The sequence below is a fragment of the Podarcis cretensis genome (assembly GCF_951804945.1).
Source record: "Podarcis cretensis genome assembly, chromosome: 2".
In the NCBI taxonomy this organism is placed as follows: Eukaryota; Metazoa; Chordata; class Lepidosauria; order Squamata; family Lacertidae; genus Podarcis; species Podarcis cretensis.
This window is the reverse complement of record NC_137171.1, coordinates 38,775,524-38,802,285: the sequence shown is the minus strand read 5'-3', so window position 1 is coordinate 38,802,285 and position 26,762 is coordinate 38,775,524. Positions and strand designations below refer to the sequence as shown.

General features: G+C 40.0%; 1 protein-coding gene across 17 annotated transcripts in view; it reads right to left on the bottom strand.

Annotated features, from left to right (window-relative positions):
* Positions 1 to 4,985: 4,985 nt before the first annotated feature.
* Positions 4,986 to 26,762, bottom strand: part of MAP2K4 (mitogen-activated protein kinase kinase 4) — a 47,772-nt gene continuing 25,995 nt past the window's right edge. For all 17 annotated transcript variants that reach the window (XM_079966087.1, XM_079966079.1, XM_079966090.1 and 14 more), the window contains 9 exons: positions 19,929 to 20,103; positions 16,454 to 16,573; positions 15,042 to 15,161; positions 14,381 to 14,432; positions 13,566 to 13,693; positions 11,942 to 12,019; positions 10,211 to 10,359; positions 8,296 to 8,341; positions 4,986 to 7,589 (listed from right to left, as the gene is read on the bottom strand). In XM_079966087.1, the coding sequence (XP_079822213.1) occupies positions 7,476 to 7,589; positions 8,296 to 8,341; positions 10,211 to 10,359; positions 11,942 to 12,019; positions 13,566 to 13,693; positions 14,381 to 14,432; positions 15,042 to 15,161; positions 16,454 to 16,573; positions 19,929 to 20,103 (982 nt within the window). In that variant the 3' untranslated portion in view covers positions 4,986 to 7,475. The remainder of the gene's footprint in view (positions 7,590 to 8,295; positions 8,342 to 10,210; positions 10,360 to 11,941; positions 12,020 to 13,565; positions 13,694 to 14,380; positions 14,433 to 15,041; positions 15,162 to 16,453; positions 16,574 to 19,928; positions 20,104 to 26,762) is intronic.

The window sequence follows — 26,762 nt, the reverse complement described above, 5'->3', positions numbered from 1 at the left end:
CCAACCTGTGAGTGTATCAGATCGTCATGAATAAATTTACAACAAGCAATAAAGTAATCGTAACTTATAAAAATGGAAAGGATTACCAATTTAAATTCTGTTTCAAATTCCAAAAACACTTCGAAGGACTCACATTCCTCCTCATATACCAAATAATTTATTCAGTTTAATAAACAGGCAGTCTTGAATAAATTGATAATATTGAATAATATGTTGCCCAGAGCCGATCTGAAAAAGTGACAAAGTTTAATCAGCATAACAAGTGGAGGTTGCAAATCTACGACTAAGTCTACCACGGTGGAAGAAACTGGGCAACTTACCCCTTGTAGCCTAAACCTATGGCCTTTGTCGGTCTTTAAATTAAGATATTGCCAGATCTAAGTCCGTCAGTAATGGTACAGAACGCAGTCTGGGTTTTCTCTACATGTCGCAACAGATCTGTATGCAGTATCATACATGACCATCAAGCTGCTGCTAGAATGCTCACACCTGTTACTGCACAGGGCAGACCCCAAAAAGGAGGCTGCCAGGTTTTCATCTAGGGCAAAGTCAGGCTAGCTGGTACAAGGCAGAACTACAGCAGGCCCAGCTACACAGCAACCAATTCCCAGCCCATGGGCTTCATACCAAGCACCAGATACTCATTATGTTCCTAACCATTGCTTTCCTGAGGGCAGACAAGAATATTGCAATGTATCACTCAAATATGTTGCCTCATTAAAAGAAGATGCAAATGCTGCCAGCCTGGTAGGGTTCCTTTGTTCACATGTGGGTAGGCTTCACCCAGGTGATGACTCCACAACTACATATAAAAAAACAAAGTCTGGGTAATGAGCAAAGCACTAGGTTGTGAGATATCTACCCTTTATTCGTTTTAACCATAGTTCTCCCTTTATACCACAAAGTGAGGGCCCAGCCCTCAGCCACAATTCCAAACTATACTCAGATCCACTTGAGCAACAGATCCTCACTACACCGCTGAATGTCCACAGTAACAATTGAACGTTATAATTTACCTATACAGTGGTACCTCTAGATATGAACGGGATCTGTTCCGGAACCCCGTTTGCATCTAGAAGCAAACGTAACTAGCGATGGCACGTCTGCGCATGACGTCATTTTGAGCGTCTGTGCATGCGCAAGCGGCGAAACTTGGAAGTAACACGCTCCGTTACTTCTGGGTTGCCGCGGAGCGCAACTTGAACACGCTCAACCCGAAGCGCATTCAACCCAAGGTATGACTGTAAATGATTATTAATAATTTCCTTAATGCCCAGTCAGCTTACCGTTTGTCTTCTTGCACATACCTTCTTATCTTTCATTCTAGCAAGTTCAAAACCCTTTACATTCCCCTCAGTTTTACTTTTGCCTATAGACCAAATGCTGAGTGGTTGGGCCTAGGAAGCAGATAGTTGACTGGGGGCTAAATCTTGAGTCTAGTTATGAGACTGACAAAAGAAATGTAGAAGCAAAAGTCCCAACGGCACTTAAAATGTATACTACTTGGCTCAAAGCTAGGTGGTAGTTTAAAACAAATTACACTACTGTACCTACAGTGATGGAAAGCGTATTTTAACTAAACCGGTCCCTATATGTCAGGATTTATTAATTTATTTTTAAAAAACAAAATCACTTCTGCTTCCTGTTGCAACCAAATCTGAAAATGGCAGCTGCTGTCAAAGGTGCACCATGCTTCAAAATACTAGTTAAGCAGGTGACTAAGCCTTTAAAACAATAGTCTGCTATGATGTTTATGGCCCTTGAGTGAAACTTTGCTTGAACTATACCGGTGCTATAAATTAATACAACTTAAGCAGGTGGTGAGACATATGTTGAAAGGGGAGGGCAGGTACTTATATAGGTACTTCCAAATTGGCAACTCTTAGTTGTGCACAATCATTACTCTCCATAAAGTCTTTTCCATACAGAAAAACTTTCCACACTCAGAGTTGAGGATATAGTACTTGTTTTATGTGTAATCTGCACCACTAGACATGACATAGGCATGGAAGTGGGAAAGGGACCATTCTGAACAAGCCAAATTAATTCTTTAATTTACAACAAACCACTTTTTTAAAGTTCTATTATATGGTTTACTTTTATGGCTTCTTAAAAAAAAGAAAGCACTTTTTAAATTAAGATAATGGTAAGAAAACAACAATTTTTAAAGCAATTTCAATTCTTAAAATTTGAGTTAAATTGTTTTTCATGTAAGTACAATTGTGTGATTATTTCAATTCTAGTAAATAGGCAAAAGTGTTCTAGCACAAATAAAAAGATGCTTTGAAAAGCCATACTTACAAAATTGTGCAAATGGAAAAACTAATAGGGATGGTGTGCTGAAGTAGATGACTAGCAACAGGTTCACCTGCCCAGTATGTCAGAGTGTACATAAAATCCACACAAAAAGGATAGAATAGTACTATGGTGATCTACAGCTATGGGGATCGTACTGTTGTTCTCTTTTAAAAATGGTATGAAGAGACAGAAGGAAAAACAGGATAATAATTTGATGACATCATGCTGATGTCCCACAGAAAGCGTGAAGCATTCAGCCAAAAACACCTAGCATGGAAACGTGCAGCATCACAAAGCACATTCTACTACAGCAGAATGGCGCCTCAGAACAGCAAGACAATAGCAGTCAACTGAACCAAACAGATACCTTGCAATGCACACAACACCAGTGAGAAGAATCGCCTTAAAAAATAAACCTCTACTGCCTCCTTCACGTGGTGCTGCACCTCTTTCAAGACATCCTTTCCTTCAACACACCTGTCTGTGATCTACACTACACAAGCAGCAGCCTCACTGACATCATATTCAACCTTTTAATTGCCTAAGGCTTGTGAAAAGAAGCTCCAATTTACAGTATTGTGACACAGAACTAACTGCACAGGATGCTCAAGTCCACAATATCTTCATGCCTTAGCCATTGCTTTTTTCTGGATTTCCTGCCCAGCCTCACCTGTAGTGCAGGGAGCAGAGTGAAAATCCCATGCAAGGTCTTCCAGAGAACAGCTATGAATCCACATCCAAAGAGGAGGAGCTTGTTCTTCTTGACTAGCTGGGTACTTTGCAGTACTGGCCAATTCATCAGTGTTTTTATTTCTTCTGTAAACCTCTGTGCACTGCAATTCAGAAAGGTTGCACAGTATGGAAGGGCATGTGTAAGAAACAGTTTGTGGCTGCTTTGGACGGATCTGGCCATTTCCTGAAACTGTGTAAAAGTATTGCAAACCAAAGCTAATTACAAAATTATTTACCAAATGAGTGTATTTAATATTGTGTTACTGGAAGGAGTTGTTGGAAATCAAGACAGTACAAAAAGGACCACGTGCCCTCGTGTGTCTTCTTGGCTGAAGAACAGCCTGGACCAGGAGAGCTGTCTCTACAGACCTCAATATGTGCAGAACTCCAGCCTCACTAGGGTGACTAAACTTCTGAGGTCAAGTAGGGGAAGAACGAACAACTGGTTTTAATATTGCTGCATGTTGTATAAAAAAATGTTAAGGTTTTTTTTATAAGGTCACTATTTAAAGCATGAATTTTCTATTGTACAAATGTTCACACAGTGCACTGGTAGGATAGAACAATCCTTCACATGCTTTTTTTCTTTTACTTAATTTTAATATGAAAAAAGTTAGAAGTCATTCCATTGAGGCTTTTTAATAGCACTTGAATACAGACTAGTTTTAGGTGCTACACTGCCATGCGGTACAGGGCTTTTTATCCTTATTTAAAGGGATGCTGTCAACTATATATATATATTAAAAAACCACACTGTAAATAAACACAATGCCTTACCTCTGTGATCAGCACTGCCGTACTTAATTAAAAGACTCCCTGTGATGTCACACTGAGTGCTTGTTTTGCAGTTATTTTGTCATGTGCAAGCTTTAACAATAGTAGACATTCCAAGATTTCTTCAGTGCTCTATCCATAAAGCCTGGCCAGCCTGGACTAGTTTATCTCTCATTTCACCTTTACAAGCCACTATGTGCAGAAAGTTAGGCAGAAAGTCAATAATTTGTTCAGTGAACTTCAAAGACACGTCATATCACAGCTTCTTGTCATTTAACTGCTAAAGGAGAAGTGAAAAATGCAATTTCCCCCTCTGGTCTACAAAATAAAATCTTTTTTTTAAAAAAAATGCCTCCCCCCACCCACCCCAAATGATAGAAATGGAAGAGGCTGGTAATGGTCTGGAGAACGTATGAGAATTTAGTTCAAAATGATTTCAATGAATTTATTGAAACCAGTAACATAAAAATACAAAACAGATGGAACAAGAAGCAAAAGTCCCAAATGGCAGCTACCTTGTTGGGCAGGGCTACTGATGAGAGATATCTTTTGTGTTAAATTACAAATATAACATAAATCAGCAACGTGATGCTGTTGCCCAAAAGGCAAATTCAAATCTAGGATGCACAAGTGTTATACGCCATGCATGACCCAAGTAACTGGGTCATTCATGTGGTAATGTCAGACCTCAAATACAGTAGTAGCTAAAGATGAAAAATATTATCCAATGATTTCTCCCATACGCTGATAGAAAGCTCTTTGATCCAGCAAAGGCTTCCAGCAGCAGAATGGGGTGAGAGGCAATTTTTGGCAGTTCCTCCTTCCAACCTGAAGTCCCCCAAAACATACTCCATAGGGTTGGGGGAACCCTTCAGAACAGTGCGTGAGATGGCATAGGAGACTGTGGGGGAATAACAAAAAGCACACCCCTCCCCATTCTACTGATGGAAGCTCTGCTAGATTAAAAAGCTTGCAGTCAGCATGGGGGTACCACTGTGTAAAATGCATAGACAGCAAACAAAGTAATTTGTTCAGGGGAGTAAAAAAATTGTTTAAAGGTCAAACAATGGTCAGGATCAGCTGAGCCTCTTGTATTTCAGGGGCACCCCCTCAAAGTCCCACCATCCCTTTTGGTCCTTCTTGCAAACATCAATAAATAGGAAAACTTGGCCAGAGAAAGATGGCATTTTAAAATTTCATTTTGCATTTATTGATTTCCCCATCATCATGTCTGACCTTATAGCAAGATCATATTCGGATCCTTGATTTATTACAACTGACCTGCAGGCGGGGGGTGGGGGAGAACCTATTACATTAACACTTTGATTCCATGTAGAGTATTTTAAATAGAAGAGGATGTCAAACCAGGAGAGGATAAAATAGTTGGAAGCTCTTAGAAGCTATCATGTTGTCAAACTCCATTTTACTTACAGACAATAAGGCAATATCCCCTGCACATCAGCTTCTCAATAAACTTTACATTTTTTTCTATGGTACAAGAAAAAAATTAAACCAGAGCTCACAATGTACAGTTCTTACACTATTTTCACAGCTTCTGAACACTATACATCTTTATAAACATATACTGTAATATAAATGCTGCACCTTTAATATATCAATCTATGATTAATATGCTAGAACAGTCAGTTTCTCTCAGACATCCACTGAGCCTGAATAGGAGCTACCTCCATTTGCGGTTGACCGAATGGAAATGCACTGCTAACGTACGTGAGAATAGAATGCAAAATGAAGGGAGCTCTAATTACTATTCAATTTCCAGCAGGCACAAAGAGGAAAAGCCAGGAGATATGCATATAGAGTTTGGGAACATCTGGATGAGATTGAAAATCTTCCACCTGAGTGGATTACAATGAATAATTACTACATTAAAACAGTCCCAACCAGGGACTTTGCCTACCATTGGGCAAGTGAAACAGCCGCTCAGGTGGTGGGTGCTTACCTGGCAGTTTGGTCAGCTTCTGCACTTGTCATTTGCCTCAGGCAGCAAAATGTCTTGGAATGGCCCTGGTCCCAACTGGTTCCCATTTCAATACATTATCTCTTATGGTGTTGACCAAGTTTTTGCCCCCAAATCCTATTAATCAGCTGGTATACTAGAGAAAATTAAGTTAACTGGTTATAGTAACAGGGTCTTGTTATCGCTGACCCACTCAATGGTAAAGCTTAATTCCCTTACAATTCTAGTATTACATGTTAAAAAGTGACAGTTACTGAGATTACAAATAACTTTGGATTTTAAAAAACACTACTTCCTCCCCCTTGTGACTTAGAAGATAAGATCATACTGGATGCAGTTGAGTTGACAATATAATTGTTTAAAGGGCTCCCCCACCCCACTCCCCGGTCTGGCAATATAACCTCTGGGTTTCCTTTTTTCTGTCACATGCATTTAAGAACTTAACATTCCAGTTCTCTTAGTTACCGTTGTGTTAGGAAATTCTAATAAACGAATTCATCCACAAAATGAAAGCAAACATATTTAGCATCCTCTTTGTAATGATTTTGGAAGCCCAACTATCCAACTGATGGGGATATGGGGAGTTTATTTGATCTGATGGTTAATATCAGAAATCCAAGTCATATCTGGAGCTCTGTGGGAAGTTTCTATGCAACTGGAAAACATGAAAAGTTTGATGGAGATAAATTACAAATAATTATTAACAATGTAAAATAGCTCTTCACAACTGCGAACTGTCCCGTACCCTTTCAATGGTGAAAGTTTAGCCATGAGTTGGAAATCAGGGGTCACAAGCCAGTTAAATTCAACTGAGTAGTTTAATAATTCCTCAGGTAAAAGTCTTATCTCACCAGGTAACAATTTACAGGACACCTAGTTCTACTGAAGAGTGGCTTGCTTGGAAAATGAAACAATACATTATTCTCCATGAGTTCAAACTCATACTCTCATGAGTTTAATTGTTAGCTCCTTTCAATGCAATGCAATGCATTTTTATTTTTATTTTTTGGTAAAGACATAGTCCATTTTACATGATCACTTCTTTCTCCCTCTGAAATATGAAGTTCTGCTGAGCCACAATTGTCTTCAAAACATATTGTGACTGAAAAGCAACAGAATTTCAAATCAATTAATCTATTGCACTTTGTGAAGAAATATATTTATATATATATTTATATATTATCCCCTCTTTGCCTTTGTTGGCTTCAGAAGGTAAAAGTAGCTCATTTGGCTGCATAAAAGTTTCTTTCTCCCCAAGCAGTTTATGTTCAGAATCAGATAGGCCAATGCCTAACTTCCTTTCTTTTATATTATCTGTAACAATTGGAAGAGTTTGAGAGAATAAAATCATTCCAGTAGCTGCTGAGAAGTCTCTGAGTCTAGAAATTAACTTTAGGTGCTATCCAATCATGGTCAACAAATAAAATGTTACTTATTTCCACATTTTATGAATATGTCCACAAAAAGAGCAAAATGAGGTCTCTCTTTGACTGACACTAACACTGTGATCAGGTATTATTACATGGATGCACTTTATAAGTGACAATAATATACAGACAGAATGGAAGAAAAACACCAACATTATTGCACATGGTGTCTGGGCGAGCGTTAAAACACTGCAATACGGGGTGGAGATTCTGTACATCTTGCTTTTTCTCAGCATTTGCACTAGAGTTTTGATGTAGCAGCAGTATCAATCGACATACATTGGAGAGCTCGGAGTCGTTGGCATTTGATCCAGGATTTTACAAACATAGCACGCAACGTCCACTGTTCGCTCCTCATACATTAGGATGAAGGGATGTTTCTGGTAGAAGAGAAGGGAACAAAATATAGTCTCACTTTTGGAGCACAGAAGGTGCCTCCCGAAGACGTGTGAGCTCCCAAAGGTACTTCCATGCAACTTAACACTTAACAGGTGTTATGAGTTGCTGCGCTGAGGTACCAGCTCACAAGATTCAGTAGAAGGGCTCCAAGCATCAACATGGGCATATACACACAGAGAAGGCAGGTGGGGTACAGTACATCCCTTGGCCTTACGTTTGGGAGGAAATGGATAATTGGTGAAGCAGACAAATCCCAAAATCAAATTTTAATTATACCAATTAAATATGTTGTGCAATTGCAAAAAAAAACTTTAATTCTCTAGATACACAACACAACCCCTGAATGAACTAAATAACTAAATGTGGGCTTGCTTCATTGCTCACCACAGCAAAAGACAAAATAGCAAGCCCAGCCTCACTGTTTGCACTAAACAGGTAGAATGCAGCTCATATCTCACAAAATGGGAATAGCAATGGGTGCTGCTACAGAATGCCCAATAATATCTGTTGGAAGCTGCCCAGAGTGGCTGGGGCAGCCCAGTCAGATGGGTGGGGTATAATAATAATAATAATAATAATAATAATAATAATAATAATACCAAGCTTCAAAAGAGTTAAAAGTCTTTAAAGTCCTTAAAGTCTTAGCCAGTTCTAGTCTCATGCATTCACATATCCCATCATACTCACCAGAAGCTCCTTATACTTTGGCCTTTTGGACTCGTCCTTTGTAAGGCTAAAAAGATCAGTAAGAGGATTAGGGTGACAGAACATTAGCAGAAAAACATCTGAAATTAAGTGTTGGGCAGTTAAGACACTGCACACTGTCAGAGACTGCAATTCTATCGCATGAATGCACCTATATGAATGATGATGATCATTAATGGTCATTTAAGTCACCTCTCTGTCCAAAGGCTGTGGCTATAAAACCAACTCATACAGTGATAGTGACCTGCCGTCTCTTTCACCCAGGGCAATCAGGTAAAGAAATAAATTTTAAAAAGAGGACAGGGCTTCTGCAAGCTGTATAGGACTGGGAATTTCAGCAGATGAGCCACGCAAGACAAGATGCACTATTGAAATTCCTCTTTCTACCAAACTATGCAGAAGCCCTGGACACTGTATTTTCACCTTTGTATTGCCTATTAGGCTCAGAGTATGTTGTAGGTATTGGGAATCCCAGGACTGTTCTTGGTCTGCAGGTAACCAAGAAAATGCTGCAATATAACCAGAAGCACTCTGAAGTCTGCAACCTATCAGTACGTCTCTCACTCCATTGTTTTAAAATTCTGAATGCAGGAAGTACACAGCCTTTCAACAACTTCCTGGCATCAGGGAAGTTTCCTTTTCCTTATTTCTCAAGACCTGTGCAGCATGAAATTAACCATTCATAAACAAACACAGGGGGATTCTTAAAAAAGATCCTTCTTGCACTACCATAACCAGCCATAAATGAATATAGAGAGCTCAGCAGAGAGGAAAATGCCACAGTTGCTTTTCAAGGGCCTTGGCTACTTAACACAAAACCTGCTCCCCACCTTTCTAAGGAGGAAAGAACATCACTGAACTAAAGACAGTCTGGTCCTGCCCATTTGCCTCTAAGAAATCAGCTCAAGAGGCTAATTAACTGCATTTTAAAAACACTGCAGAAATATGTCAAACCAACAGGTGGCAGCACATCAACACTGTAGTGAATTTGAAGCGACTCTTGCTTTAATCAGTTTGTAAAATGTACATTGATCATTCTCCTTTAAATACCACTCCTCCGCTTTCTCTTTTGTGTGATTATAGCCTCAAAGGCAATTGTTTCATCTTAAAGGTATCTTTAGCTATTCTAGCTCCTGCAAGGCTCCAAATCACCACTGATGTAGACTAATATACTAAACGATGTTAAATTGCTCACATAACGCTTCCTGAGCCCATTCTGGTGTGCTAAATGTAACAAGAGCAACCGACTCAGATCCACTTCGTTTTATCCACAGGACAATGTAATAATTGTGCTGCAATGAGGCAAACACAGCTTATCAAGATTCATTTAAAATATCACAGCTACAAACCTGCAGGTAGGCAAACTCCCAGCAGGAGGCACTACAAAGATATATTCTGCAGTTTACAGTGTGCACTCTATTTGATGCAATCGCTGCTCCCTCTATCATATATTGAGGAGGCAACAACAAACGGATCTCCAAGATGTAATTAGGGGCTACAAAAGGTCTTGCTACAGACACAGCCTGAGGAAAGGCCTCCCTACCATCCCAGTGCTATTTGTCAAATGTGAGAAGTCAGTAAGGAAGATCTGCGTTGCCTTCACGCTGAGTGGCAACTCAACTAGGGAAGGACATGTCTAAATCTCTCCAAGCCACCACTTCCATCACACATGCAGGAAATGTGGCATTAATTTAAGGCTTGCAAGTGGCTCTTCATACTGCAGCTTTCTCCCCCCAACCCACTTTCATCCTCAGTGGAGGAAAAATGCACCATTTCCAGCAACATGAATACTCTTGGATGTTGCTGCCACATGCAAGTTGCTGAGGGACAGAGTTGGAAGCCTGAGCCAGAACCACTTACTAATGCCCTGAAGAGCCCCAGAGCGAGGCATACTCACCACAAGTTGACAAAGTTGATAAAACTTTGGGAGAACTCCCGTTCCTCTGAGTTACTCAGCTGTGGTGGGTCTCCTTTGACTACTTGTGTCAGTTGATCAAATACACTATTCCATTTGGGATAGGGGAACCGTCCTGTGGCCAGTTCATACTACACCGAAAGGAAAAGGAACAACATGGGCTAGATTAGACATTGTAAAGTTCATGGGGACAGGAGGCTGGGAGCGAGGATTCTCCAAACAAGCCCCACCAGCAGAAGCTCTGTGCAAGGTTTCCAACTCCTTATGGTTTAACAATAGCAACCCTCCCAAATTAGCCAGCTGAAATCAAGAAAGCTTGGGGGAAAGCAGGAGATGGCTTGTACCTGAGAAATAATAGTTCCGGTACTCAAAAGAGATTCCCAGACATTGTAGCAACTTAAAAGAGCTCAACCCTCTGCATCCTAATGCCCCCTGCTCCCCACAAACATTCTTTTTTTCCTTGTCTTTGCAGCTGGATGTATTCAGATGAAGAGCCCCTTAAACACACTTTACCATTTGTGAAAAGCCCACAAGTCTGCTTTCCACAGATAGGGGAGAAATTCTATCTTGCTGCTGTAGAAGAGCTGCAATGCTTTCCACTTCTTTTGTTAAAAAGAAGAAGAATCATACGAGGTGTGCAGGCAACTGCTGGGGAGACAGTGGGCAACTTACCAGCTGCTTCAATTAAATTTAAAATGTTCACAAAACAGCAGGCAAGTACTTGACCTTTAAAACACATGAAATAATAGTGTGTGTGTTCTGCATTAACCCAAGCCCCCATTTTGCATTTGTCTCCAGTTGACGGACCTCAAGCTTCCCATAAAAAAGGCAGTGGAAACAATGTCTACCCATTCCTCATAAACATACTAGTCATACCTCGGGTTACAGAAGCTTTGGGTTATGCACTGCGCCAAAACCGGAAGTACCAGAACAGGTTACTTCTGGGTTTCAGTGCTTGCGCAGAAGCACTAAATCGTGCTTTGCACATGTGCAGAAGCGCCAAATTGCAACTTGCACGTGTGCAGATGCGGCGCTGCGGGTTGCGAACGTGCTTCCCGCATGGATCACATTCGCAACCCGAGCGTCCACTGTACACGCTAGGGCAGGGCCCAGAGGCATTCCAGGGAAATGAAGGAGGTGGTAGCTGGAGTTCCTGGTTTCCCCCTTCAATACCATTGCCACCTGTCCCCACCCCTAGTCAGCTCCACTTTGGGGGTGACTACTAGGCTAATGCTAAGGGTGTATGTGCCCAGAGAGGGTAACAGCCCCTTCGAATCTGGAATTGTCTCTGATTAGACCGAACCCTTGGTTTCTACCTTTCTGCTTCAATACACTCTTCTCCACTCCTACTAAGTTTGCTTTCTTCAGTGGTCCAAACCTAGGAAGTCTGGGCTTGCATTGGCTCTAAAGGGGCAGCAAGGAACAGATTTCCTAGCTTAAAGCATGGTTCTTTTGAGGTTTAGCATGCATTGCTGCCCCCTAGTAACAGAGTAAAGTCACTGCTGATAAAAAGTAGCCACGGAAGCCAAACTGCATAGCAGAGGAAAGCTGAGCCAGGTCTGTTATTCAGGGAGGAAATGCAGGCCCTATCACAGCGTACATGTTCACAAGAGTAATGCCAGTTTAGCTTTTACTTCTTCTAAAGCTGCTTCACAAGCTGCTTTAGGGTTTTATCTCCAGCAGCATGCAAAGCCCTTAGCATTTCTCACTTACCAATGTAATCCCTAAGCTCCAGACATCAGAGCGGACATCATATCCTTGCCTGGATGCACTGGGGTCTATCCTCTCTGGCTGAAATTAGAGGAAGAATATCAGTTATATAAGAAAAAGACAAAAATTTACTGAAGTGGGATATGGAGAAGGATTCATTTAACACCAACTGTCCCTTCCATGATCCTAATCCTAATGCAGGGCTGCATGTACTCTATTTAAAGCAAATCAGAATCCTGCAACAAGGTATGAATTATGCAAATGAAGCAAACATTAGGGGAGATTTAAGAGATTCCTTTTTTACCCACCCCAAAACTGCAAAGACTGGCCTTGAGGAGAAATCACTGCAGCTATCCTTCTGAAATTTTTGATTTCTCACTAGTGAAGGGGTAGGAAGGAATTGGACTTGGATAAACACTGAGCCAAATTAGGCAGCCCCTTAAGCATCTTTGACTGAGGCGGACTGTTTTCCAAAGTACTGAATCTGGAGTCTGAACTGAAAGCCCTTAATATGAGTCTTCTCAGGATAATTAGATCCCATGGTTCCTGCTTGGAAGCCATGGACAATTATTATATACAAGTTTCATCACAGTGAAGTATTAAACGTATTTCAATGTTTCAGGTGCCTAAAGTCTAGATATTATTCTATATAAAATTACCCTCTTATTTTATTTGTGCATTTTATGATGTTGTATTGTTAGGATTGTACTGAACCATTCAATCTTTTGCAGCACTTTTGTCCAATCTGGTTCTGCTTGGCAAAAGCATCTGCTATTAATGTCACAACTCAAGTGTATTAGTCTCACTTGGCTGGTGCCAGTATTTCTGAAAGAATATGCTTTGTTTCTCTGCTATCTGTGGCTTTGAATCTGGCATCACTTCTCCTTAAAAAAACTAACACATCCAACTAAGAACAAATGGCAAAAGAATCTGTATTTTTGGAAATCTTGTGTAACCATCTGTCTGTTATTTAAATGGCAATAGGGGGCATCCCTCTTAGACTAGTCAATTATTCTGCCACATTTGGGAACTAAAGCTGTATTTTATTGATCCGTGCTACCACAAGGCACCAACATCCTCATCAGAATGTAACTAAGCAATTCTCAGACTTAATTTACTCAAAAGGAATTTCACTGAACTGTATGTTCCCCGTTTCCCTGCACCTTTGTATGGTAACCATCATGGCCCAAAATGTCCTCACTCTATTCCTGAGCCTCTTCTTCCCAGGAAAAGCTCTGGTAGGAGCCACAGGGTTTTACTAGCTCATTATAGATTCCTCCTACAAATGACCATCTAAATGCAAACACATAGAAAATGGATGCTTCCAATACCTTCGCCAGTAGAGGGACCAGGTTACTAAAGCATGAAAGAGATTTGATTACTGCAAGAAAAGCTGTTCACACCTTGGGTGTGCAGTGATGTAATGTACTAAGATTAAGCTGGAGAAGCCTCACATCAAGCTAACTTCATCTAAGTTTTAGCTTGTGAAGCTGAAGAATGATTTCAACCTCAGCCATTCATGTACAAAATATTTACCTTCTGCCTTTACAACAAAGCAAGTAAAAGAAAGGATTCCATTTCTATTCACACCTCACCCATCACATATAAGTTTTCAAATCCCACTTACTGCCATGTAGGGCCGGCAGCCAGCATCTCTGGTTTTGGCAATGGAGTCTACAAGTTGTCCACTAATGCCGAAATCACAGAGTTTAATATTTCCGTTTCTGTCCAGAAGAATATTGGAAGGTTTAATATCTGCAACAGATGTGGGCAAACAGAAACATATTTAAGCAGATAAGCTGCAACCAAAGCACTTCAGTTTCTAACTGCTGAAAGTTACATAGCGTCAGACACAAAGTTACGACTAAAGACAGCAACTGCATGTCACAGAAAGTAGAGTCACTCCCACTCTGGAATTAACAGGAGAAATAAATCAGGAACCTGGATTCGAGCTTGCTTCCCATGATATCCGAACTCAGGATCTCGGTTTGTTGCTCCCTTACAAACCAGGATCACTAGCCAGCCTTAAACCATGGTTTGTTGTTGGCTTACAAATCCTGGCTTGTTAAGGAGTAACAAACTAGGCACCTCAGCCAGCCAAGCAACCAACCAATGGCAGCAGCTTTGGTGTGTGAGAGACTTAAATGGGAGAAACCCCCTCCCATAGGACTATACCCCTGTTCTGCACACAGAAACTTGTGACTTAAAAAATGGAACACCCAATGAGTGTTGTCAATTGGCTCCGTCCTAATGTCAGCCTCCAACTGGTAGCCCAAGAGAACCAAAGCTCACACGGACATAGTGAAACATAAAATGATCATGTGGAATACCCCAAATAGTCGGCTCACAAATGTATTTTGCATAATCTACAGGCACGCTCAGGAAGAACTGCGTGTGACAGGCATACCACACAGTAAGAAAGACAAATCCAGAAAAGCCTACCTCTGTGAATGATTTTCAAGTTTTCTTTTAAGTGGTTTAGTGCTTTCACAGTCTAGGAGAGAAAGAGAAATTTTATTGAGAACAAAAATAGTAATATGCCTCCTATTACACAATCCAAAGCCAAACAATTTAAAGATGCATCTCAGACAGCTTATAAGGCAGAAATGCAGGCGCATCCCTTTAAACATTTAATAGCTATACCATGTTACAGTGTAGCTAATGCAAACAAAATGTAATAGAAATGGTTGTGTAAGACCATGGTTTGTTTCCTGCTTGTGCTAGCAGGGGCCATGGGTGGTGCTGGGATAGGGGGCAGTGCACTCCCCAACCAAGGAGCTCACCCCCACTCTTGCCTCCCCGTTGCTGGACTCCTGTCATTGGCATCTACTGCTATTTTTCTTTCAGAGATCTTAGCATGTGGGACACAACCCACCCACCTAGAAGTATATTTTGTACATTCTGTGCCCCTCCACCACCAGAAGAAAAAAAAATTCTGAAGCCGCCCTGGCAGAGACTGAGCAGTATATGGTAAACCGTTAGGTTTCACAGCAACAAGCCTAAATAAGTCAAATCATCTCCCGCCTAGATCCTGGATTTGAAAATCTAAGCAGAAGTGTGCACACACAAAAAAGGCAGCAGTGAGAATAGAAAGAATACTTACAGCTAAAGTGATTTTGCCTAGAATTTCTTCTGGAATAACGTCATCTAATACACTATATACATATTTGTAAAATTTATCAAACGAGGTAGACATGAGCTCCATACAGATCCAACAGTCACCCTAAGAATAAAAAAGCAGTAAGCAAGACATGCTTTATTATTGTTAATCTGAAATACACATATGGGGTGGTCAATGTGCAACTCTTGCTAAGCTGTGATGGAAAGGGAAGCATAGAAAAGAAGGTCCTCAGATATACAAACCAACACCGATGCAAACCTTTGCCTTACGAAGAGAGACAAAGCAGAACATACATATTTCTGTGAACAAACTTCAAGTTGGTCTGCCTCACAAAATATTCTGCTTCCTCTTTTGTCAAATTACAATTGATCTAATCAATTACCATATGTACTCAAGTAAAAGCCGACCTGAATATAAGCCGAGGCACCTAATTTTACCACAAAAAACTGGGAAAACCTATTGACTCAAGTATAAGCCGGTTCACCACACCACAAACCTCCTAGTGGGCCGGAGAGTGTGTATGCGCATGCGCACACGGCAGAGGGGGCTTCTCTCTCTCCCCCAGCCCCTCCAGTCTCTCTGCCTACCGAGGGCAGAGGCTGGTGGCAGCAGCGTCGGAGGAAGAACGAGCAGCCCAAAAGGGCTGCTTTCAGGCTGCTCATTCCTCTTCCACCACCACCAACAACCTCTGCCACTCGCAAGGGCAGGCACAGGAGCCGTGCTTGGCAGAGCAGTGGCAGCACGAGCGGCGGCAGCAAACAGCTTGCTCCGACGAGGGGTTGCTGAAAATGCGCTCAGGTGGGACCCTCATTCGAGTATAAGCCAAGGGGGGGGGGCTTTTTCAGCATTAAAAATGTGCTGAAAAAGTCAGCTTATACGTGAGTATATACGGTAGTTAGGTGGCATGTGACATTCGAATACAATAGCAATTGTCCACCCCAAAATACAATGGCATTGCATTCCTCGTGACCCCTGGAGTAGTCAGATGCTTACTAGGCTTCTCAATATCTTGGGCCAGCTATTATATCTCAGTTTAACCTACCGGGCAGGGTTGTTGTGATAAAAATGGGGGAGAACCATGTGCACCATCCCAACCTCCTTAAGAGGAGGAATGTGATAAAAGTGAAATGTAATAAAAGGTAGAAAGTTTGAAAGCCACAAGTGTATAACACATGATTATAATGAACCTTTTGAGAAGCACTGAAATGAAATAGGCATTTTAGAGATAAAGCAGTGCTAATGTTTTCTTTACCTGCATCTCCCCCACCAAACTAGTTTACCCTTGCAAATTGTATACTGCCTGCCCTTCAGTTAATGTGCTTCATTACCCATTAAAACGTCATAAAACGTATTAACTAAATCTGTTACAAACTAAGCAGATTTTGAGTGCCCACCTCTCTGAAGAGTGCTCCATAAAACTGAACAATATATGGGCAATCACTACTTCGCATAACTACATCCAAATCCATTAAAAGCTGTTTCTGTTCCTTTTCATCCACTGTCGAACGAATTCTCTGAAAGAATAAGAAAGGAAGAGATATCATAATTAAAGTAAACAGAACTAGTTGTGTTTGCATGTCACATTAATATCTTATTATGGGCTCACCCACATGAACCATGTACTGTTCAAAAGCACCTGCTTAACTCCTTCCACACTCCAGGCCAAACCCATGGGCTTTGACATGTCATCTGAACCATTTTAATCAGCTCAGGTGATTTTTAAGAAAAATAAATAACCTCTAACCTGTAAGGAAGGTTAGGCTGAAGAACAGCAACTAGCTCAAGGACAACCAAAGAGTTACATGCCTGAGGAAGGATTCAAACCTGATCTCCAAGGTACTAGTCCAGAAGTCTAACCACCACACCTTGTCCAGTAGTTTAGGATGATAGGAAGACAGCAAGTTGGGGAAGGCTGACTTAAGCTATCATTATCATGCAACGATCCATATTTGAGGATGAATATTCCCTTTTATTAGGCAGTATTTTCTTCAGTTCAGGACTCAATTCATGGGACACATTCCAGCCTAACAAAAACATTTGAGTAGGCCGCAGTGCAAGGCTGGCCACAGGTGTGGCTTGGAGAGGAAGCATGGTCTGGAAAGATTACTAAGGACCATATTTGGTCCCTTGGCCTAAGGTCCCCCACCCCCTCCATAAAGAATATGACACGTTGGTAGCCAATCTGTGACTAAGGGCCAAACTGCATGGCACATTAAAAGTGTTTTTAGGCACTGTGTCATGTCTCTCCTTTTAGAAAAGTTAACTGCAGTGGATCCTAATCCTAATCCAGATTTTGATCCTTTACCCATTGCTATTTTCTAGGCAACCTCCTCCAGTACTACCCACAATTTGCTATCACCTTCTGGGGCAAAAAAGCTTCTGTATAGAGTGATTTTCCAGGGAAAACAGTGCAGGGCTAAACAGCTAACCTCTCTTCCAGCCCCAATCGAAAATCAGCATGAACACCCACACCCCTGTTTTTCTAAAGAAAAAGGTCAATTCTAAGCACACAATAAAAAATGCTTTGAACATTAGCACGTAATGTGGCCCCAAGAAGACACTTTACAAAAATATCCCTAGTTATAGCATAACAATATGGATCTCTATATGCTAACTGTTAAGAGTAACAAAAATACCCTCCCCCACCAAACAAATGCTGACCAAAACCACTTGAGAAAGTTATAATAGCAGGCATGGGACGGTTCTGCTTTGTTCTGGAGACACTATACAATTCTTCTGGGCACAATTATTCCACAGCTGTAAAGCCATTACACATTCCAGAGTACAAATAGTAAGCAGCTCAACTGTTTGCTTAGGAAGTGATGGGCAGAACAGAATGATCCAAGTAAAGAACTGCCTGTTACACAGAAGATGAAATGGGAACTCTAAAACACAACTGCAAATATAACACACTCCATCTGTTTTTCCTTTTTCCAGTGTTTCTTAACTCTCTGGGCAATACCTAAGCTGCATATAGGCCAATGCCCCCTAACCTTCACAATTCCCTTCAGCTTGGAACTATTCCTAGCCTTTGTATACAATACATTATCCAATCTTTGTATTCCCAAGGAATCCCATGACCAAATATGCAAAGCACTTGCCATTGTGCTCTCCTTGATTTCAAGAGCCCTGCAAAAACGCAGTTTATCTCCAGAGTTTTCTGACTTTGCTCCCATTTTCTTCTCCGGAATTCCTCTCCTAATATTTCTTTACCATATTTCCCTTTCTTCAGTGGCTGCTGGTATCTGCCTGACCTTCCTATTTTCTGTAGAATTTTGTCTATGGAATTTTAGAATTATTTCTTTTCTTTTACTTTTATTTTACTGGCCATCTATATAGAATCTTTTTCCAGCATCATTTTACCATAAAACACCCACCTATTATCAAGACTTCCCACAGAAAACACAAGCTGAGCACAAATCAAGGTAGAGTGATCCTGGGAAGATCAAACTGGTTCCAGTGATTGTGGGAACCTCCAGAAAAGCATATCTGGGGGCAGGGAGGAGATCGTCCTGTATGGCAAGCTGAGAGAATCATTATAATAGAGGAATGCTGAATTCCTCCCATAATTTATTATTATTTAGTATTTATTACTGAATACATGGGAATGGATTAAACAGCACCATAATAGCAAAGTTTGAATATGGCAATTGTGTCTATCATACAGATAAATGTATGACAGTTGCTGAGGTCAACATGGAAGCTATGTGAATCCTTAAATGTTCCAAGGACCCACTAAAGATGTATCAGGGAGATGCAATGTGATGTGTCTCTCAGGTAGCCTGTCCATTGTGTTTACAAATGTCCACCTCTGCATTCATACTTTGTGTGCTATACTGCAGCATACACAAGCGAAACCTGGCTAATCAAAGTGTGAAGCAGTCCACACTGGACGCAACTCCTTGTTGGTACCAACCTATTTACTTGGTAACAAACCTTAATTTGTTGCTATGGAAAACCCAAATATTGACCCTCAACAGGACTCAGCAGATGCATGGCTACACAGAAAAAAATATGGCATGTGCCACCCTACAAATTCAGGGAGAGGAGGGAACAAGACAGAATGGATTCCTTGTAGGCCAGAAGTCACTTATGTAGCTCACAGACACAGATGCTGGAAAAAGCAGGGTGAAGAACATTTAATATTCCATAAAGCATACGGGTCACGCCCTCTTCTACTCCTATTATACTTGATGACTAGTGGCCTACATGTTCTGAAACATGCCAGTATATTTGTTGATAACTAGACTGAGTACAGGGCTCAATTCTGCCTTCACTTCAAGTTATTTTATAGCCTAGTGTTGTTAAAAGAGTATTACAAGAAATGAGTGGGACGCAGGTGGTGCTGTGGTCAAAACCACTGTGCCTCTTGGGCTTGCCGAATGGAAGGTCGACAGTTCGAATCCACATGATGGGGTGAGTTCCTGTTGCTTTGTCCGAGGCTCCTGCCAACCTAGCAGTTTGAAAACACACTGGTGCAAGTAGATAAGTAGGAAAAATGAAAACTACTGTAGCAAGGCAACTAGCTTGTTTCACAAAGGACCCTGACCTGTCCACTGCAAAAGTGCATTTAAGAATAATAAACCTGAGCTGGATTTAAAACCAGGAACCTAGAGATAAAGGGTCTCAGTATATATACAGTTTGTGTTAAAAAGAAGCTTACGTATATTAGATGTTCTCCTTAAATTTTATAACCCATAATTTTACAAACCAGTTAAGTATTTAATAACACTAAACTACAAGGCAAAATATACAGATAGCGGGGGAAAGAAAACAACTGCTGAGCGCAAGATGGATGGATATTAAATTATCCACTATATATTGCCCCTGCAGTTGGAAAGTACAAGAATAATTACGGGCATCACCTACTTTAACAGCCATAATTTGCCCACTTGGTTTGTGGACCATTTTGTTGACAGAACCATAAGCGCCTCGTCCAATTTCTCCAAGATCTTTCAAGTCCTCCGCAGTAAAATCCCAATGTTGTTCAGGGGAAATCTTCAATTTTCCTGATGATTCAATGCTGTGTGTTCTCAGTCTCTCTCTGCCAAAAAAAAATTGGGAAGGAATTTTGCCACATTTTATATCAATTGAAAACTTTCTCTCTCTTACAGCACTGATTAAATGCATTTATACAGAGTAGTGAACATAAAGCTAATGCAATAATATACTTTCCATGAAGGATCTAATCTAGATGGAGGTAACAGGGCAGGATACTCTAAACAATTGCACCTAAAGCAACTAGATTTTTTTAAAGCTATTAATCAAGACCATCTGTCTCTTATATTACAATAACTGTATGTCTATTTCTGTGGTTGTTTATAAATTCCTGCATAAAACTGTATTATATTCCTATGAAATGCAGAAGGATAATATTAGTTATGCTACGTAACATAAAGCAACTATATTCTTCTAGAGTTAAGTTTAGGCTGGTGATTGTCTTTCTCCTTTTATTGCCTGCATTGATAACACCATAAAGAAAACCCATACCTGTGGCTGTTGGGTTTCCAAGAAGAGTTTATAAATATTAATAGAAAACAGAAAAAATGAAGGGATCATGTTAACTCCAAAAATACACGCAGAGCCAATATTCTGTCAGTGTATTTTTGAAGTAAAAGAAGATTAGTCAAAAAGCCACAAAGCCGCTGGTGCATATTTTAAGGCTAGAAGAAGTGTGCAGAATTTTGCGTCAGTAATAAAGGATATTTTTTACATTGGGTCGAACAGACTTCCACAGCTGTGTTAGGTTTCTTTTCTTGCTGACAAGTGGTTCTGCATGAAGAAATACAGTTTTTCTATTTTTGTCTTCCAATATGAACAGTGTTCATCTCAAGACAAATGTGAAAGTCTCCAGTATCTTCTACCCATCACTGTCAAATGTTTGAAAATGAAGCTTACTTTGTAAGAGGAAGGTCTCAAAGAATTCAGTAAGATTATTATTATTATTAAGCATGTTTAGGATTGGACTGTTAAACTCTGGGCTCCTCAGCTGCAATTTTAGAAGTGCTTCATAGTTTTAAAGCCCTTCCTCTCAGCCCTGAATCAAAGAACTTGTCAAACCTGATAGCTGAAAATTTAATGTGGATATTTGTACATTTATCACAAACTGTGATTATGGTAAGAGCAGAGAATACTTCAGAAGTAATCACTCAAGTAAAATTATGGGAAATTAATCAAATTACTTAGCAAACTCAACAAAGGCACTGCAATACTAGTTTTGGAATAAGTCCAAACATGAATTCAAGAAAGACCCTCTAAAACCAATGAAAGAATATTAGATAGCAAAAAGGCTTGACCTAAGGCTTTTTAGTTCCTAGACACTGGCTCAATTCAAACAGAGCCTTGGGCATGTACACACCTTCCTCCCCTTGCACACTGTTACACATCCTCTTTTGTGGCAAACCAGTTTGCAGTTACATCCAAATAGGCAAAAACAGTTTGTGCAAACCAAAGTTTGTCTGCAATCTGAAATGCAAACCATGGTTTGATCATGGCTTACAACTGCAGTTTGCCACAAAAGAGGAAATACAGAACGGTGCAATACAAAGGCTTGGCATTACGTAAGAACACCAATTTCTGAAGATGATGAAGTATCTCTCTCCCTTTCTCCATCATTCACTGATCTTGGTATGTCATCTTTAATATAGATTCAGCTATACAAGATAAATATAGAGGCAACATAATACCGAGCAAAAAAATAATCTATCAGCATCTCTGAATTCCTGTCTGTGTCATAAATAAACCACCTACAAGACCTTTCTACAAAATGTTAATGAATGAAAAAGGAAAAGAAAAGAATTTAGAAGCTGAGAGAAGCTGAAACAAAAAAGAATAAATAGATTGTAAGCTTTGCCATTTGCACCTGCTAAAGATAAAGCAATTTGTCTTAGAAATCACATTACACAGGTGTTGGGCATTAATTGCTCCCAATCTTCTAGCACATTGCAGGATACTGGTAATATGAAATACTCGTGCTTTTAAATAAACCTGAGAAAAAACAACCTATAGGGAAACAGACACCCCAGATCCTACAAAAAAGTAAACTGATGTCCTGCTAATTGTCTTCTGCAGCTACAAGGCTGAACATCCAGAACCTGTTTACAAAAACATACACTGCTCCCAAAGTCTGCTACTCCTAGGATACTGAAAATTCATACAAATAATATTGACATCATCATAGTATGACTAATTTGGGGGGGGGCATTATGGCTAGTTACTTAAATACCCCAAAATAACACACATATAACAAGAGCATAGCTCACCATCTTGCTAAGACAAGATTCCCAGGACTCAAACATCAGTGACATGTCAAAGAATTCAAATGGCTTGTCCCCACCCTGATAACCTTGGGATAGATGTGGCCAAACTGTCACAAGCCTGAGCTGCTCAGCTAGGACCCCGCCTCCCTCTAGGTTAAGTAATGAATAAAACAATATCTAACAGGTTTCCGTGGAATTCCAATATTTTTATCTTAAAGTCAAAGGCAGATACCGTTTCTGATTCTATCATTAATCAACCCTTCAGATACCTAGGTGAAAGGATCATTTGGATGCTTAGAAGATCTGCCTAATTTAGTTGTGTGTGCAAACTACTTCCATTTTCCTTTTCATACAACCAAATATTAAAATTTAAATACTAAGTAATTAATTTAGCTACCAGAAGCTTTTGGTTTTGATAAGGAGGAGAAAGGAGAGAGAAGTCATAGTAGCACTCAAAATACAATTATAAACCAAAGTATACAAAAGTAAATCAGGGTTCTGTCCACAGCGAAGGTTTAAGTCAATGTCACTGCACATCAACACAAATCCATTTAAGGTTACTGTATTTAAGTAACACCAGAACAAATCCTCATTTTCAATATGTACTGTCCTTTTGCTAGGAAAGCTGCAGGAAAGCAGAGCTTAATATATATACAACACATTTCTGTACCACTCTTAACATCATTTTAGGGTGGTGCACAACAGTGTTTAAAATATACATATCAAATTTAAATTAACATTACTGAAGAATATCCAACAAGGGAGAAAAGTTCAATTCTGTGCCTCATGGTGTCTGACATCTACGAGAAACCACTGCACAAGATTATTCAGTGTTTTTGGAGTGCTATGTCATCAGGAGTTGATAACACCCAACTCCAACTGTGTATAGGCATGAGTACAAAAGTACTAAACCACATAGAGGGACAGAAGCATGCATGCAAGCTTGACCCTCAATGTCACTGCACACGCTTCTTCCCTGCTCAGTATCCAAACCTTCCCATCTTCTATAGGGATTCTACCCACATTCACTTGTAGATGATTGATCACAAAGAGAGTTGTGCTTGCATTCACATGAGGAGAATTCCTACACAGACCTTCCCTACACAAGAGAAGGTCAGGGACTGAATGAGGGAAGTGTGCATGATGAAGTTGGGGTCAGGGCTTGTACACTGGACCCAGAATCCCTACACAATTTGGTGCTTACATGTTCAGACAAGAACCTGAACACCTCTCCCATCTCTCATTTCCATTTTAGTCCTAACAGAATCAGTGACTGAGGCTGGTAATGTATTGCATGGAGCTAAAGGAATTTAAACCTAATTCAGACAAAATTAGTTGATTAGTGCAGCTGCTGGTTCACAGCAGACCGTTCTTTTTCTATAGGCATATTGCCTGTTTGTTTTATTGTTTTTAATGTTTCTGACTCTCTGGAGGGGAGTATTTCATTTTTTCCATCTTACCTTCTGCTAGAGTAAGCCATCAGATTTGGGGAATTTACAAGGATATACCTCAGTTTCTTGTAGAACGAGAACCATATACTAGTTAATAAGGCCAATCTAGAAGGCATACAAGTTGCTAGACAGCTGCTGAAACAGAACTCAAAGGTTTGGGACAGGTATACAGCTCCAGCTAAAACCCCAAACTTTAGCATTCTTGTTCCAAGGATGATAAAGCTTTAACAAACTGTTTGTGACTCAATAAGAAATACTGACAGGGGAATTATGCACAGAGGACTTCTGTACAAATGCACCTGCAGGTGATCAGTGTTGCCAATCACACATTGCCCGTGGGATAACAGTTCTGATCACTACTGTTCCACACAGACTAATAGTACTGAGGGAAAGAGCTGTTTTTATGGTAATACCACAATAGCTCTAAATCCCCTTATCAGAAATATCATACGTTAATGCTTCCTGATTGCCATCAATCAGGGCATTATGTAGAAGGGGTCCTTGTGAATGAGAGATCTATGAGCCCAGGATCTCTGCGGAGTAGTAAAACCTTAACAGCAGCACACTGCAAGGCTACAAAGCAATATTCTAGTACAGGAAGATAACATAGCACTACCTTGCTCTTAAGGGTTTGGAAAGCCAACTGGATGGAGGGCAATTCTCACTACAACAGTTCTCAGAATTTATAGATTAACAAAATAAACCGGTTTTAATTCTTTCCAGGTCTACAGAAAATAAGTGTACGTGCTGTGGTTATAACAGTACACTTTGCAACAGACAATGGAACAATTAGTCAAATCTATGGCAAAAGAACATTTTAAAAGGCCTTCATGCTAAGGGGGCAGATTTACCATGAGAAGGAGTGCTATGGAGCTTGAAAGCCATTATTGCAACACCTGTAAGTGCTTACGCTAGTAAAATCATTTGCCACATTTTATAGTATGACAAACAAAAAAAAAATGAACGAACTACCAGCAACTGAAAGGACACAGAAATAATTTCACAGGAGTGAGACCATCAACAGCCAACAATCAGAGGCAGTATTTCTTTCCCAAGAGGCAAGGCATCTAGTAATATTGCTGCCCTGGCAAGACAACATGCACTCTTGAATCCTGCTTGATCATTCTTGTTTGCTTTGCCCAGATTTTCCAGCACTGCACAAGAGGTATTACAGATGTGCTGGTAAATGACATCCATACTGCTGCAGATGCCTAAAAACTGAAGCAGAAAAGCTTTGGGACAAAATTGCCTGTCCCTCTTCATCACAACAAAGAAATATATCAAACGATGTAAATGCATCCTGTAAGCATTGCCACTTTTCAAGGCAAAGCATCATAGTCATGGCATGAGACCCCAATCTCTGCAGAGAATAACCTTATGCATGGATGCCCAGGGAGCAGAGCCAGTGATGTGCCTGATTACATATATATATATAGGATGACATAACAAAATCAGTGATTTGAACATGATGAGTCCAATAATCTGTTTGGGATAGCAGAGTAGTTAAATTGGAATCTACTGACAGATCCCTGGGTGATGTGAAGTAGATTGACAAAGACTGGCTTTCAACTGTTGCAACTGTTGCAACAAAATGATCCCTGTGGAAACCAAGCTGGGGGGGGGGGGAATGATGTATGACAAAGTATATTTTTGTAAGGAAGCACTAGAGGCTCTTTTCAGTTCCAAAACTTAAAGGCAAATTCCTGGACTTAACACACTTCAATTATAAGTTTATGTCTTTTATACCTGTCTCCAGTTCATGGAGTCTAAGGAAAATAACAAAGTAGTCCCCCAGAGGCCTGCAGTCTTCTACCCCAAACCACTAAGTTACAATTTCACATTCAGCAAAAAATATTTTAAGGAAATAGATTCTCTTATTATAACTTTTTATGGAGTTTTAAGTCCGATCTAAAATATGGTATAAAAATACAATTTCCTTTATATGAGGATTGGTTTAATTTCCTAAATTACAAGTTTAACTATTTCTTGTCAGTGAGTATGAGGCAGGGGACCTTAGAGAAGACTCTTTATTCTCCTGGAAGGGTAAACATGGAACTAGCACAGTTATTTGCATTGTTTGGGGGAGCAGCTTTAAGGTCACACCATTTTAGTTACCCAGAAATGTACTGCATTGCCTGACTCAGAAATTTGGACCTGATGAACTGCGCCAAATTGATGAAAATATTTGATTTTCTCAGAATGTTTCCGTATCCTCCACGACTCGCTATAATGTTATGTTAAAATGTTTTAGAAGTACTCAAAGCCAATATGAATTACTTATAAATTAAGAAAATTCAGAACAAAATCTAACACCCGTGCAATGGACAGCAACTCTTCAGTTGCCTTGGGACTCATCTATACAGCTGCAAATAAAACATTTTAAGTGTGTTTTAAGTGCAATATACAATGTGACACTAGTTGGTGATGACGAGCCTTATGGAAAATTCAATGTATTTTTTTAAAAAAACACTTTTAAAAAAGCATTTCCAGAACGGTTTTTATAAGTGTGTAGATTCTACCTCAATTGTGCCTCAGGCTTACTTCACCAGAAGCATACGTTTCATTTTCACTGGTCCATTAATTGTTTGGGGGGGGGGCTGTTTTACAGATCAATAGGTGTTGGAAGTATGGCAGCTACAAAAATGAAATAATACTTCACAAAAGACAACCTGATTCACAGGTTTTAGAGCTGTTCTATCAGTGAAGGCTTTTTGGAGACAATATGCAACAACCTTATAACACCTGCATCAACTCCATCCATTATGGTCAACCATGCTTGAGAATTAAATATTTATGGTTTTAAAAGGAGAGATTTTTGTAAACTAATACTGAGTTACCCTCTGAATACCAGTACTCTTTTAAAAAAATACACTGTCTTTCTAGAGTCAATGACAGTCAGCTGGGACAGAACATTGGAAATTGCTAATACGAATGCAGCAATAAGCTTTAAACAATAATAATGAAATATATGTTGAAAGTATTTAATAATTTAA